Consider the following 14,812-nt stretch of genomic DNA (forward strand, 5'->3'; position numbering starts at 1 on the left):
ATCACACGCTGTGCAGTGAGCCCAAGAAAACAGATGATGGCAGCATTTCCGCAGAATTTGCTCGTACATAAGCCTCTGAGGTGTTTACTTCAGCCTTTCCTACTATTCTCTGTGAGATAGCTGTTTTTCATTCAGTGTGAACATTTTGGAAATAAAGTACAACATAAGCATAAGGGAATACCGAACCCAAGACTAAAAAAAACAACGAATTCCCCACCATTCTCTGCTTTTTCATTCCCCATCATTTAAAAAAAGACAGTTTTTAAAGAGCTAATCACCCTAATTATCACCGAATATAGTCGGGCAGTTGGATGTGAGCATAAATGGAGATGCGCTCAAATAGGAAACACGAGGTTCCAGTTGGATAGGAATACCCACAGGTATAAAAATAGGCCACAACACGCCTTATATAATAAGTGGGACGTCAGGCTTGTTTACAGCGTCCCCGCTTGAGAAATAAAGGGTTACAATCCAGCATTATGCTGCACATTTCAAATCCCCCATTAATCCAAACGGGCTCAATTGGCCTGCCAATCACATCGACAAACATGGATATATTTTGAAGTCAGGTGTCGGTGTTTTAAAAGAAAAACAGAAAAAAAGAAAGAAAACACCCCGGAGGGGGCGGGATGAGGTAGTGGGGGTGCGTGACGCTTTCGTTTTACAGTGGGAAATAGGAATTCACGTTCCTCAATGGACTCGCTGGTATTTTCGTTTTCTGCGTGAGAGAGGTTGCTGTTGGAGAAGCAGGGAGGGAGGCGGGGTTTGTTTGTTTCAAGTGAGTAAAACAGCCAATAGTCGGCGACGCTTTGGCGTGACGGACAGGCACGGCCCCTGCAGGACGCCCCGCCCCCTTATGACTGTGTGTTTTATTCTGTTTTTAGAGCAGCAGCGTCACATGTTGTTTTTCTCCTGGATCAGATCAGTCTGGTCCCCACTGCACTGTTGCTTCTGCCGTGGCGGACATATCCTGCAATGGATTAGAGATTTTTTTTTCTTTTAGCGGTTTGTATTATATATTTATAAATAATTTCTTTATTTTGCGTTTTGCTGTGAGTTTCGAACAAAAAAAGCAAGAGGAATTTGCCGATCTGGACTTGAAAAGAAAAGCGGAGGGAAAATGGCAAGTCCTCCGGCGACGGGAGGACACCTGTTATCTAATGGGACGAATGGGGTGAAGAAGTGCGGATACCTGAGGAAGCAGAAGCACGGACACAGGCGATTTTTTGTGCTCCGGGAGCCGATCGAGCGCTGCCCGGCCCGCCTGGAGTATTATGAGAGCGAGAAGAAATGGAGAAACAAGTCCGCCGCGAAACGGGTTATAACTTTGGACTCCTGTCTGTGCGTAAACAAACGCGCCGACGCCAAACACAAGCACCTCATCGCCCTCTACACCAAGGACGAATACTTCGCCGTAGCTGCAGACAACGAGCAGGAGCAGGAGAGCTGGTACAGGGTTTTGACTGATTTAATAGCTGAGGGGAAAGTGTATGACAGTCCTGCTTCCACTTCCTCTCTAGTTGGCTTTGAAGAGGCCAGTTATGGACTCCTCACTCCGGCAACACCTACCTACAAGGAGGTATGGCAGGTCAACTTGAAATCCAAAGGTTTAGGTCAGGTGAAGAACCTCACTGGAGTGTACAGGCTGTGTTTGTCCAGCAGGACCATCAGCTTTGTGAAACTGAACTCTGAAACAGCTGCTGTCAGTTTACAGCTCATGAATATCAGGAGATGTGGCCACTCAGACAGCTTCTTTTTCATAGAGGTTGGCCGCTCTGCGGTCACGGGGCCCGGGGAGTTCTGGATGCAGGCGGAGGACTCGGTGGTGGCACAGAACATCCACGAAACGATCCTGGATGCCATGAAGGCCATGAAGGAGCTGTCTGAGTTCAGGCCGAGGAGCAAAAGCCAGTCTGCTAGCACCAACCCCATCTCTGTGCCCACGCGGCGCAACCTGAACAATCCCCCCCCAAGTCAGACGGGCCTGGTGAGGAGATCCAGAACCGACAGCATGGCAGCCACATCCCCAGGAAGGAAGGTCACGCCCTGTCGGATAAGAACGTCCAGCGAGGGAGACGGAAGTGTGACCCGGCCTGTGTCAATGTCCATATCTGTAAACGGGAGTCCCACCAGTCCAAACTCTGGGAATCCCCTGAACAGATCCTACACCCTCAGCAATGGGCGCACCTGCAGGATGCTGGAGTCCACATACAACCTCCATCACAGCCGCTCGATGCCAGTGTCCAACTCCCCTCCCGCTGTCTCCAGCCCCATTAGCATGTCTCCACGAGGGGGGGGCAGGATCTCTACTCCTGACAAAGCTAGGCGCCCCTTCAGCTGCAGTGCCTCCATTTCGGGCTCTCTCAGCGATACTGGCTTCATGCTGTGTGATGATTACAGTTCCAGTCCAGGTGAACTCCGGTTCCTCCCCTTTACTCGCAGTGACACCCCCGATTCCCTGTCTAGCACTCCTCCTTCCCGTGACACTAGTGACCCCTGTGGCTACATGATAATGGAGGGAGTAAATGGGAGCAGGTGCAACAGGGGTGAGAGTCTGGCTTACAGGAAAAGAACACACTCCCTCACCACACCGCGTCAACAGAGGGTGGTAGCGCCGTTGTCCTCAGCCTCTCTGGATGAGTACACGCTTATGAAGATGACCCACGGACAGAACTCCCACTCTGCCTCACCCAAAGTGTGTTACCCGGAGGATTACGGTGATATTGAAATCGGTTCATCCAGAAGCTCCAGCAGCAACCTTGGTGACGATGGCTATATGCCCATGATACCAGGTATAGCACCTCAGTCTGGCAAGGCAGACAACTACGTGCCTATGAGCCCCATGTGCGTCTCTGCACCGAAGCAGATTGTGAACCCTAGGGTGCATCCTCAGGCGGCTGCCAGTGGCAGCTACAAGACCAACTCCCCTTCCTCCAGTTCCCTAGAAGACAACGGATACATGAGAATGTGGTGTGGCGCTAAATCCTCCATGGAAAGCCCAGATCGGCATGGTGAATACATGAACATGTCCCCTGGAAACCCACCTCCTCTCCAGACTCCACCAGATTACTGCTTGGGCCTGCTGGCTGCTGAACCCACATCAGTTAGATCAGCATATCAGACCGGCTCCCTCACACTACCTGCTAAACTGCAGGCCTCCAAGAATGAAGATAACAGCCAGTATGTGCTGATGAGTCCCCAGAGTTTGAGGCAGAGACCTGGGGAGTCTGACTATTATTCAGTGATGCAACCCAGTGCAGCTCACTCCTCACCGCTGTGCCCCTCAGCACCCTCCCCAATCAGACACAGCCGGGCTGAGAACCTCTCCTACAGGGGGAGGCTGGGCAGGCCTAACAGGCTGTCTCTGGACACACTCAGAACCCTGCCCAGCATGAATGAACATCCCCTCCCAGGGGAGCCCAGGAGCCCTGGGGAGTACATTAACATCGACTTCAGTGGTGCCAGATTCTCTCCGCCCTCTGTCGTATCCACAGAGAGCCAGTCTTCATCATTGGGCTCCAGCGGTGGGGGTCCTGGGAGGTCATCTCTAGCAGACTACATAAACCTGGAGCTGGGATCACACTCGCCCAAGGATGCTGACACTCCTGCTGAGCGCTTGGACACACTCCCAGAGCTAACCTTGTGCCCCTGCTCGGAGGAGGATGGCGTATACCATGTGGATAGTGAGAAAGACTCCCAGGGCCTCAGTGATGAGGTGAAAAATGATTACACTGAGATGACATTTGGGATGACCAGTTTGCCCCCACAGCTCGTACCTCTGAACGCAGCAAGGTGTGTGTCTGTTTGTTGTGTTTTATCACTAATTATTATTTATTTAAAGTATTTGGTTGTGTGTTTTGGTAAAAATCCTGGTTCACTGCAGGTGGCAACAAAACGTCATTTAAATTTAATTCATATTTAGTTTTAGTCACATTTTTAGTTATTTTTATCTTAATTTCTCTGCTTCTGTTTTCCAGTAGTCAGGGCAGCAGAGAGAAGATGCGCTCCATGGAAGACCAGGGTATTCCAGAGCACATTGGGGTCTTCCTGCTCGGTCCAAACTCCTCCTCCACAGTGGACCCTGACTGCTCTGCCAAGGTAATCAGGGCAAATCCACAGGGACGCCGGCGCCACAGCTCTGAAACGTTCTCATCTACTGCCACTGTGACCCCGGTCTTCGCATCCTTTGCTCGTGGCGACGCCGTGAAGAGGCACAGCTCAGTGGAGAACATCTCGTCACGGAGCAGCGAAGGTTCTGACGAGGAGTACGGCAGCCCTGAGAACCGGCAGAGCTCAGAGGGTTACCCCAATGGACTCAACTATATTGCCTTGAACCTTGAGAAGTGTGAGGATCTGGTCGGCTTCAAACCCACCAGCAGCTGCAAAGGGGGCATCAATGGATTGCACAGCTCACCATATGTCTGCCTGGGATTCAAGGAGGCTGCAACCACTGCCAAAGGTGGGTCAGGTTTATGTCAGATACTGCTGAATAAAATATCCAAACAGTCAGATTTTAGCACAGGGAATGAAGGGTTTCAGGAATGTGGGAGGCATCTCTTTAATTAAAAAGAAAGCGGTACTGCACAGATGAAAAATTTGGGAGGAAAAAAAATATGAGAGACTTGAATTTCCTCTAGATTCAAATTCAAACTGGCCCTCAGCAGCGGATGCTGCCTTCAAGTGCTCATTTTAAGCTTCTACTTTTGAGTTCTTCTGTGAGTAGTTAATCTCTTTGTGCTTAAATGTTAGGGTGCTACTGGGAATTGGGAGTGCCCAAATAAAGCGAGGAAAGCAGCAGCAATTTTAAAGATACTCTTAACTGCTTTTAAGATCACTATCAGAGAATTTGCAGTATTTCCCACAACATGTGAACACACCATGTGACTGCTATGAAACGTGACCAGGCTGAGGGCTGTGAAGTAAACAAGCACCGTGACAGAGCAGGATGCTGCCTCGCTGTTGCTGTCGTGGGCTGATGATACCGAAAATACAAGCTCAGAGTTCCACCGACGCTTATAAAGAGTCGAAGTTTGTTGCAAAAATGGGCAGAAATTCCAAATTAGAGATTCATTTTAAACCTCATGCAAAAAAATTCCAGAGCAACTAATAAGTCATTAAATATTTATCTGTGAAGTGTATGTAACTGGTTTACTGTGGATGGTTATTAGCAGGCATAACCCAGTTGTCGATGTCACAGGAATCCTAGTGGAGGCTTCCTGTCAGCTGTAATGTCTCTCTGAGCCGCAGGCATTTCCGGCTGTTGTTTTTCAGTTGGGTAGGCATTAGGATGTGTTGCACATCAATGTGACCTCTACAGACTCCTTATTCCCACCATCCTGTGATCAATACTGCGTCCCAGAATATCCCAGTGAGCAAAACAAAAGCCCCAGTGTGGGGCAGTAGACGAAAGGATCATGGGGGAAGCAAACAAAAAGTGCTGTGGAGTGGGGGGCAGTACAGTTTTGACTTTAAAGCTAAGTGTGACTCTTTGACACCCTTGCCATCCAACTGAGACATGCAGCTCACATGTGCTTGCAAGTACGTAGAGGTCGGAGGGGGTGGAGGGATGTTGTACCCCCCAATGTGAGGCCCAGTGTAAGTGGATATATGTGCATGTCCTTGTGAGCAATGACTAGGGGAAAACAACAAAGCAGGGCCATCAGGTAACTGGATGTCATGGTCTGCATTCCTGGCTGAGCTGGTTAGAAAAAGTTGCTGTGAGAGGGGGTTTGCTTTTCTCTGGCTCCAGGCCGATTGAACAGACGGTGGCTTTTATTTTACCACAAAGCCCCCCCTCATGTGAGGAGGTTTGATTTTTAGGATGTAGAAATGGGTAGGGGGGGGGGGGGGGGGGTTCTGTTAAGTTATTAGTATTTGGAGAGTCAGTGGCACTCTGGTAAATAAAGCGGAATGTAACAATACCGAGACAGTGACATGTTTGTTTTTGTCTCTGCAGGCTTGCACGTGTCCCCAACTCATGTTTTTGACAAGTGCTAATATTTTTATGACACTAATAAAGCTTTTGAATTGACCATGGAGAGGAAGGGGACAGGGGGAGGGAACATACATGTGGACTCTAGCACGTACACATAGGGTGTTTTTTTTTTCTCTCTGTTTCTTCTTCTTTTTTTCCCTTTTTTTTTTTTTTTTTTTCCAGCGGTGGAGCCTGTATCCTTGAATGCTTGGCAAAGATGTGCATAGGGAGAGAGAGTGTGTAGGCTGTGTTGTTTTCCAGTGCTGCCTGCCTGTTTGCGGGAGAGCGAGTAAATGCGTGCATAATGGGGCAGGATGGCACGTGCACTCCGCTGCCCTTCTGTCTCATTAGTCTGTTCACTTAGAAGAAGTAAGCAGAGAGAGAGAGAAGGAGGCGGGGGCGGCAGAGTGCTCGGTAGAAAGGGGAGGGGAGGCTTTCTGGCTTTTTAAAGGAACAAATAAACTCATCTGTGAGGCCCCTCTTCCACTGAGGTACATTCTGGGAGAGCGGGAGCCCTTGTTTACCCGGTTCCTCTGCTGCGCGGTGAAGCAGGGTGAAGGAGGTCAGAGCATTCTGCAAGGGAGGATTTTGGCACCTGGCCCCGCTGGCGGAGGGCTTTGATCCCGTGTTTATAGGGACGGCACACTGGGCTCCTGGACCGTGTGCCACTCTGACCCAAAAGTCTGCAGGTTTTCAATACAGCCAAACACCCCTGCTGATTAATTTTATACTCGCAGGTAAATGCAGTTTGGCCTGGTGGGTAACTTTCACTCTAAAGTGAGGATTAAAGCAACTAAACACCCAAATTGCTCCTCCTTCCATGTGACAGCCTTGCATTTTGAAAAAAAACGTGACGTGCTGCTTCCTGGTTTGTTGTTTTTTCTTGTTTGTTTTTCTCTATGCTCCACCTCCAGTGAGCTTAAATGCCTGGCATAAGTATCAGGAGTTTGTTTACCTCCTGTTTTGTCAGGGAGCCAGGCCATGTGACTCAGAGGCGGTGTTTACTGCCGCGCTTACCCAAGTAGGCTGTCTCCACTTGCGGCCCTGGCTAGCCGCAGCTCAGCCAGGTGGATGTTCTGTACCAGACTCAGATTAGCCAAGTCAGCCGTCTCTGTTTCCACCACCTCTGACTAATACCTTTATCTGACGGCACCAATCAGCTCCTGCTTCCTGTGATGATTGAAGAGATCATTCCTAATGCTGTATTGATATGATTGTCCTTCACTAGACTTACGGCTGTACGTTTTGTTTAAGCATTGAGGGGAACACATTAGGCAGTGTGTTTGGACCTGATCTGTTTGACTGTCAGACACTTTCCTTAAAATTAGGTGGATTTCACATCTTTTTTGCAGAAAGTTGTGATGCAAGCATCTTTATGTAAAAAAACAAGCATCAGGAATGGATGAAGTGCATTCTGTATCACTTTTTGGGGAAATAACCTGCTTAAATGCTCATGGTGCAGATGTGTTTGTGTTCACGTTGGACACTTTGCATGCATTCAAAACAAGAGATCCATATTTTGGGCTGATGCAAAACGACTGCAGTGATCACAAAAGCATAATTTCCAAAATGTTGTTAAAGGTGAAGTTCGCCCTTCTTGCAGCTGCTAACCAAGCCATGCACTGTTGCCTCTGAAACCTCAGCTTCTTGTTGCTATTTCCAGTCTGGAAAGCGCAGAATCAGAATCTGCTTTATTGAGTACACGTGTATGTGTATGCATACAAGGAACTGGGCATTCAGAATTCTTTCTCTGCTGTTAATATACTTATCAGAATAGACATAACAGTCATCTGTACAGTTGTATCAAATTACAACATAGCAGCTCACCATTCTGATGAGTTTCAGAATGAGTTTCTGACATGCACAATTTAACTTTTAAAAGCAGCATCCATCTCTGTATACTTTATTATCAGCTTGGACTGTGACATAACAATCTTGAGCTCCCTTGAGCTTAAAAAAACCTAGTGTTTAGCAAGAGATTTCTCAAATGTATCCAAAACAGAACTGCAATAGCCAGATCAAGGGAAGCTATATAATAATGGCGTATGAAATGATGTCATCTTGTCTTAAGATACACGGTACAGTTTTGGGTTGCACAAGTGATATTGTGTGTGTGTGTGTGTGTGTGTGTACTGGATGAATTAAAGAGGTCCAGGAATGGAGCTCTGTGGCACACTTGTAATAATAGCAAGGTAATTTGGTCTGAAACCTTTGGAACACTACTGCTAGAAAGACACTTATTGAAAACAGAAATAGTTAGCAAACTAGTGAAACTTTCCAAAAACTGGAAACATGCACGTGTTATAAATCTATACCTAGAATAGCGGTGTTTATCTGTGGGCTTCAATTTTAACTAAACATTAGCAGAAGGTGGGAAATAGACTGAGGCCTAAGGGGGCTGCAAGTCCAAAAGGAGCCCTGCTGTGTCACTTCAAGTCCCTCCTGAGTGCTAGTGGCAGATGGCCATTTTCCGGAGTGCGCATGGGTTTGTTAAGGGGGGGGGTTAAACACCTGCCATCCTGTTCTTTCTTTACACACTGTCATTACACTGATTTCCCTTACACATGCATACAAACTACCTGGTAAACGTACATATATCCTGCTATATTTCTCTCTGCAGTACACACCCAAACTCCAAACCGGTTAACCCCCCCACCCCCACCCCCAACCCAGACCATCTGCTGCGCCCACAGGCTACAGAGTGTATCAGTTCTGTGTGTGTGTGTGTGTGTGTGTGTAATTTGTTGGCCAGATTAGAGACATCCGCGTCCATCTCCTCAAATCCCACTTCCCCCCTGACGTCATTCGGTTGGTTGTATTGTGAGTGATGTCATTGCAAAGTGCATGCAGTGGGTAAATGCACCCACTGCATGCACTGTGTATCTGTTACACAAATTTCCACTGATTCGTGTCCTTGATGTCAGAGGGGGAAGCAAGCAAAAGCGGTCTAAGTTGCCCAGCCATGCATTACTAAGTTACTCAGAGCATGCCCAGTAGACCAGGTTGTTATTCAGTTCCCAAAGTAAGGGCTGAGATTTGTGTTATGCGTCACGAGATAAATGGTAGGGGGGAAAAGTATCTTGTTTTGCTTTTTTGCTAAAAATGGGTTTTTGTACAGGAAATTCAAACTCCATTCGAAATATTAAAACTTGATGGCACAATTACTAGCAGATAAATTGTGCATTTAATGGTTGCATTGGAACTATTGCATCCTCTTTAAATGTTTACCCCAACAAAGAGCTCTGTTTGGATTTTACAGCCACATTTAAAAAAACATTTTTTTTTTCCCGCAATTTGTGGATTTACTCCTAAAGATGACACCTGATTGTACCCATTAGCCTGATTGCACAATCCATTCTTGCTATACCCTGACCCTTGAACACATACGCATGCCGGCTGTTAAATAGTTTATTTACACCTGCATCAGAGGAAAATTGAAGTTGGGATCTTACTAAAATAACAAAGAACGGCAAACAACCAAAGCAGGAACTCCAGAAATGCCATGTTACATGATATATGGAGAACAAACACGTAATGCCAAAGGCTCCTATGTCAGAGTTTCCAATGGTGTGTGTGTGTGTGTGTGTGTGTGTGTGTGTGTGTGTCACGGCTCAGTGAGAAGGAGGGGGGCTAAAGTAGGCCGGGATGTTCCAGACAGAAGCGCTAGCTGCTAGATAACTGCGTGGCCAGCGTTCCCCACATTTAACCAGCCACGGCTCCAGATGAGATTATAGCCTCTGCGGGCAAGATTAGACGGCCAAGGGTAGATCAGCAAGAGCCGGTGGATGCTCCATGGAGAGGAGCTGGGGAATGCGTAATGTAAGGTGCGGGCATTTAGGATGTTTTGTCCGAATTTGAACATGTTTATAAAGCTGAATTCAACAGAAATCTGACCCTGACTGTAAAATGATCTCGTCATTATAGTCAATCTCTGAAAAATCATATAAGATCGAGGGACTTATCTTTGGATTTAGTGATTAACATCTCTAACATCCTCCTCAGCTACACTATCATCTTATGGGGCCTAAAATATCTTCAAAAGATCTAAACGTGTGGTTCTGTGAAAGAGAACTGGGCTGCTTGTTTATAAGAGCGCTGAATGACAGATCCAAAAATGGCAGCTTTTCAGGAACTAACACAAACAGCCTGATCGCTGCGCATATTTGAGGTCGTTCAGCTGGCTTTTTTTTTTTCTTCCCCAGGGTTTCATCAGCCTTACAGTGCTAAAGTTTTCTTAGCTCAAACTGTTTAAGGACATTGATGCTCCCTGTCTTTTTCAGATCCTACCGCGGCTGCATTTCCACAGAAAGAAAACAAATGTTCCATTCTTATCGTCTATTGCAGCATAAATGCAGCCACAGTTCCTTTCCGTTTGTTTAATATTAGAGATGCTGCTGTACCGCTTGTAGCTGCGCTAAGCGTGTGTCCAGAGCAGCATGACAGGAACACCCACCCCCTCCTCATCTTTCTGCATCCTAGATTATGTAATTATGCTTGCTGTGGATGAGCCCCTTTGCCCCACCACGAACAAACTGTCCTTCAAGTCTTTCCTGGGCTAAACAGCTGGTGTGTTAAGATCAGAACATTACTATCCAATAAGGCCCAGCATACACACAAACACACTTTTAACACCTTCAGCTGCAGGATACTTTTTATTGGACAAAAGATCTTCATATTTAGTCAGTAGCAGCTCTAGAAATGTGAGGTCAAAATGACCCAACATTAGCTCTGTGGATAAGAGGCATAGCTTCAAATACCAAAGTGCCTTTAAATCAATAACCAGGCTAGAGTCAGATTATACAACATGTGTGATATTGATGTAAAAAAAACAAACGTGTTGTTGTTTTAGATGTGTAAAACTATATGTTCAGAACTGTCCCATGTGTGTGGCACCCACTTGATATTTAAGCTGTTTTTCCCTGTGCCTCCTTGTTATTGTGACACACAAAACCCTAATCTGAGCCTGTGAATGAGTTCACTCTGTACAGTACAGAGTGAACACTGTTCTCTCAGAGGCCCTCATGTCTGTTGCCTCAAGAGAGCTGCTTAATTGGCACCAGTGTTGTTTGTGGGGAAACTATCAGACTACTAACACGGGTCATTTCCTTTTAGGATGACTGTTACAGTTTTCTAGTTAAAGAACTTGTGTTTTGAATTGTCGAAGAACCAGATTTGTCAAGTCATTGGATGTTTTGCAGCATTAAAGGTGCAGTGTGGGTCTTTTTGGCCACTAGTGGTGCTATAGAGCAGCGTTTGGCCAGCTGACCTTACAGGTGCTTTATGAAAAAACAGTTCTTAGATCTTGGATGATATTCGCACAAGATTTAGTCATTTTGTTTCCAAACAAAGAAAATTGAGGCTTTAAGTCTCCATTCATTAAACTGCTTAAAGTGAGGCTTATTTGCGTGGATTTACATGCCAAGAATTTGAGTGTGCTTTGCTTGACAGTTGGATGCAAATGACCAAATATGCATATGATCGTTAGAGGGTGCAAGTTGAGGTGTACTAGTTTATTTGGCTTAGCCACTGTAAGAATGAAAATGTTAAATATTTTTATTAACTGTTGTTTTCTCTCTCTTGTAATCTCTTCCAGACTGAAGGACTTGATCTGTCCTCTGACTTGGCATCTTGACTGACCTGCTGCTCAAAAGGAAGAGAGAAAAAAAAAAAAACAACAGAAAAAAAACAACAAAAAAACCCAAACTTTGCCCTTTTACGGGGCTCTGCAGCCCGAAAAGACTGTGTGGACCCTCGGCATCACAAATACACACTTGGGACACAAGCAGATCACCATCTATGCATGTCATGGATTTGCTGATGGCAGGGCAGGTGTGTTTGTGTGGATGGGTGTGTTAATGTGTTGTGAATCGGTGTGTCTCCTGCACTTTTAGAGGCCATTTCTCCTGTGACCCAGTTTTTGGCACAAGCACAGAAGCAAAGATAGTCAGACAATAACAGAAGTCTAATGGTACCCAAATACTATTTATTTACTTGAGGGTAGTTTTATGACTGCCTGCATGTGTGTGCGTGTTTCTGACAAAAATACGACCAACAGTTATGCCAGTGAACAATGAAACCTAGAAATGGCCAAGGGAGAGAGGATACTAAGGTACACTGAGTATACTTAGATTAGATACTTTATTTATTTTTGGATGATGAATGTCTGAAAAGACCTACACAATGCCTTAATGTCTATACTGTCCTTATGTTTTCTATGAAACAAGTGATAAATATTCTATTATTGTATGTTTGTTTGGACCTACATCTCTATATTGTTATTCTCTTGTGGAAAGTAAAATGCCTAGTTTACCATTAAATCTATATATTATTTAAGAAATGTACAGTACTGTGGGGCTGCTTGAGAGCTGATTTATTGTATTGATATTAAAGTATTTTCTTAATTAATAATTTCTTATTAATTGTACCTTAGTTTATTTTTTGTCCAATCAGAAGTGCTGGACTAAAAGAAATATATTTCTAAATGTCTTCAAGAGTTATGCATGTCTATATAACTCAGCTCAGACCCCCACAACACCAGGCATCTGAATGCACTGTACCTCCCACAGCTCCTCAGTCACTTGAGCCTGAAAACCTCACACACTCCTACCTTCAAACCTACGGCCTGCTGTTTAGCTCGATGCAGGTCGCCCTGCTGTGATATCGTTTGACTGTACAATTGTCTAGGCGAGGTGATAACGGAGGGGTGGAGCCAACGATAGCTGTTGAGGTTGGGGAGCGCAGTTGAGCCGATATCTGGTCGGCAAGGGAGAGCTGAAGAAAAGGGGAACGGGGCACCGAGGGGGAGGAGGGCTGGGCAGCAAAGAAAATGTAGCACAAGAGAGGCCCACAGCCACATGTGACACCCCCACGGAGGCTCACGGAAGAGTCAGCTGTCTGGAAAATATGATTACTTTGCAGACAGTATAACAAAATTAGAGCTAGCTGAAGAAAATTATATAAGGTTACGAATTAAAGCAAGCCGTTGTAATTGAATTATTATGTAATAATTATTTCGTGACAGTACAATGCATTAGCCCAAGCAAAGAAGAGTAGAAGTCAGCAATAGTAATAAATATAATGATAACTAAATGGACATAACAAAGATGTATCACACAAATGTGTCTATTTAACGTTTGCTATTATTAGTTACCATTAGCCTGTGGCTACCTGTGACCCCCCCATTAGCAACTGTTTATTCCAGACCAATATATGTCTGAACTCCTAAGAGAACAATCTGTATGTGTATGTTTTTCTGTTTCTGAACATGCTAACATACTGTGTAAAGCTAATAAGTCTAAAGAAATTTCAGAAGTAAGCAAACTGGCTAATGTTATCAAAAGCTCGGTAATGCTAGGACTGTTAGCAAATGTTGCTAATGTTAACTCGTAGACACAAAACCTTTAACTTTACTGTTTGCAATATTCACAGTTTAATTTGCTAGAGGAAAAATTTGTTATTTCCTCTTTAGAAAAACTGGCTTGTTTTAATTTGATGAATCCAGTTGGGGGGAAATTATTAAAAGAAAAAACAAATCTGAATCAAGACTCTTTCTGTGAACCTCCAAAATGGCCGCTAGGGTATTTGTTTTCAAGGTAAATTTAAAGCACTCTATCGGTATCCTAACTGTGGTCTTTGTGCCGTCTGCTGTGGCAACTCCAACTGGCTCTCTACCCCTTTAGTGTACAGTAGATTGTAAAATTTTATGTCTGAATGTATCATTGAGCTGGTGGAAACACCTCAGAAACAATGTGCAAATGGTTTTGACAAGAGTGAAATAATATTGGAGCTTTACCACACTAAGTCGTGGTATCTATTTATCTTCATAATCTTGAATGTGTATATTATGTATATAGAGTTTAACTAAAGAAAAAAAATCTATTGGATATACATAAAGTACTTAGATTTAAAATATGTTGCGATGATATTCCTCTGTAAAGACTTTGGCTACCGATTTTTTTAAAGAGGGGACGGGGGCGTTTTGGGAAATACAGTTTATGTTATTCTTTTCTCCCTCACAGTGACTATATGGGAAAAAAAATTATCTTTGTCTATTTTACTATAGAAATCTCTTTGCCTTGTTGACACACTTTACCTAATGGCATATGCAATAGTGACATGAATAAAATCTAGTTTACAACTGTGGAACCAAATGTAATGTTGCATTGATTTCTTTTTCTTTATTGTGATGAGCAGGAGCTGCTTAGCTCTTTGTACATTTCTCTTTCTGCCAAGTGTTTTTGTTTTTCCATGGCTGGGAACTCTGTTCGCGACATGTCTAAATGCGCTTTCCCCATTTCTGTGTCCATAGACAGATTTTTCTTTATCCACTCATCTTTGATTCACTCAGTTTGAATGTGTTGTCTTCCAGTGTACATAATTCAATATACTGTTTATTGTGATGCACACAAGAGATGATTATAATGATTTATAAATTTTGGTAGTCGAGTATTGCTTTTGTCTGTATTAATTATGAATAGCAAACCTAAGGAAATAAATGAATTTATTTAAAGAGCTACTGTTTTTGTCCTTATTTTTTCATTACCATAAGTTGTATTTCTTGCAAACTACATCATAACAGTAATTACTAATTTCTTTCTTTGTTTCATATGTTTAATACATAATACATAACATGCATCATTATGAAGCCAAACTGCACGGCAATATCTGTTTACATCTACAGTTTGCTAGCTAACAAGCTGATAATAAAACCAAGACAGGCTGCAGCAGCAAAATCTAGAACTGATCCAGAAAGAAGTGTCTGTTTGATTGCTTATGATTTGTAACATTACACCCACACTCACAACAGTACTTTTTAAGGCACGGTATTCTCAATTTAAT

The 14,812-nt window shown here is 44.4% G+C and overlaps 1 protein-coding gene across 2 annotated transcripts; it reads left to right on the plus strand.

The window, feature by feature from the left end:
• Positions 1 to 777: 777 nt before the first annotated feature.
• LOC309701215 (insulin receptor substrate 2-like) lies at positions 778 to 14,485 on the plus strand. 2 transcript variants are annotated; one of them, XM_082525297.1, is made up of 3 exons: positions 778 to 3,792; positions 3,978 to 4,459; positions 11,568 to 14,485. In XM_082525297.1, the coding sequence occupies exons 1-3, from the start codon at positions 1,121 to 1,123 to the stop codon at positions 11,570 to 11,572; spliced, it is 3,159 nt and encodes a 1,052-aa protein (XP_082381423.1). In that variant the 5' UTR covers positions 778 to 1,120; the 3' UTR covers positions 11,573 to 14,485. The 2 variants fall into 2 exon arrangements, with proteins under 2 accessions (XP_082381423.1, XP_082381424.1); XM_082525298.1 differs by having other exon boundaries at positions 3,981 to 4,459.
• Positions 14,486 to 14,812: the final 327 nt, after the last annotated feature.

This window comes from Aulonocara stuartgranti (genome assembly GCF_965226115.1).
Source record: "Aulonocara stuartgranti genome assembly, chromosome: 23".
NCBI classification, from domain to species: Eukaryota; Metazoa; Chordata; class Actinopteri; order Cichliformes; family Cichlidae; genus Aulonocara; species Aulonocara stuartgranti.

What these genes read in the sequence shown, in the direction of transcription:
- LOC309701215 (XM_082525297.1), top strand. Translation starts at nt 1,121, where the DNA reads ATGGCAAGTCCTCCGGCGACGGGAGGACACCTGTTATCTAATGGGACG. An exon ending in GTACCTCTGAACGCAGCAAG is followed by an intron (nt 3,793 to 3,977) that starts GTGTGTGTCTGT and finishes TCTGTTTTCCAG; the next exon opens with TAGTCAGGGCAGCAGAGAGA.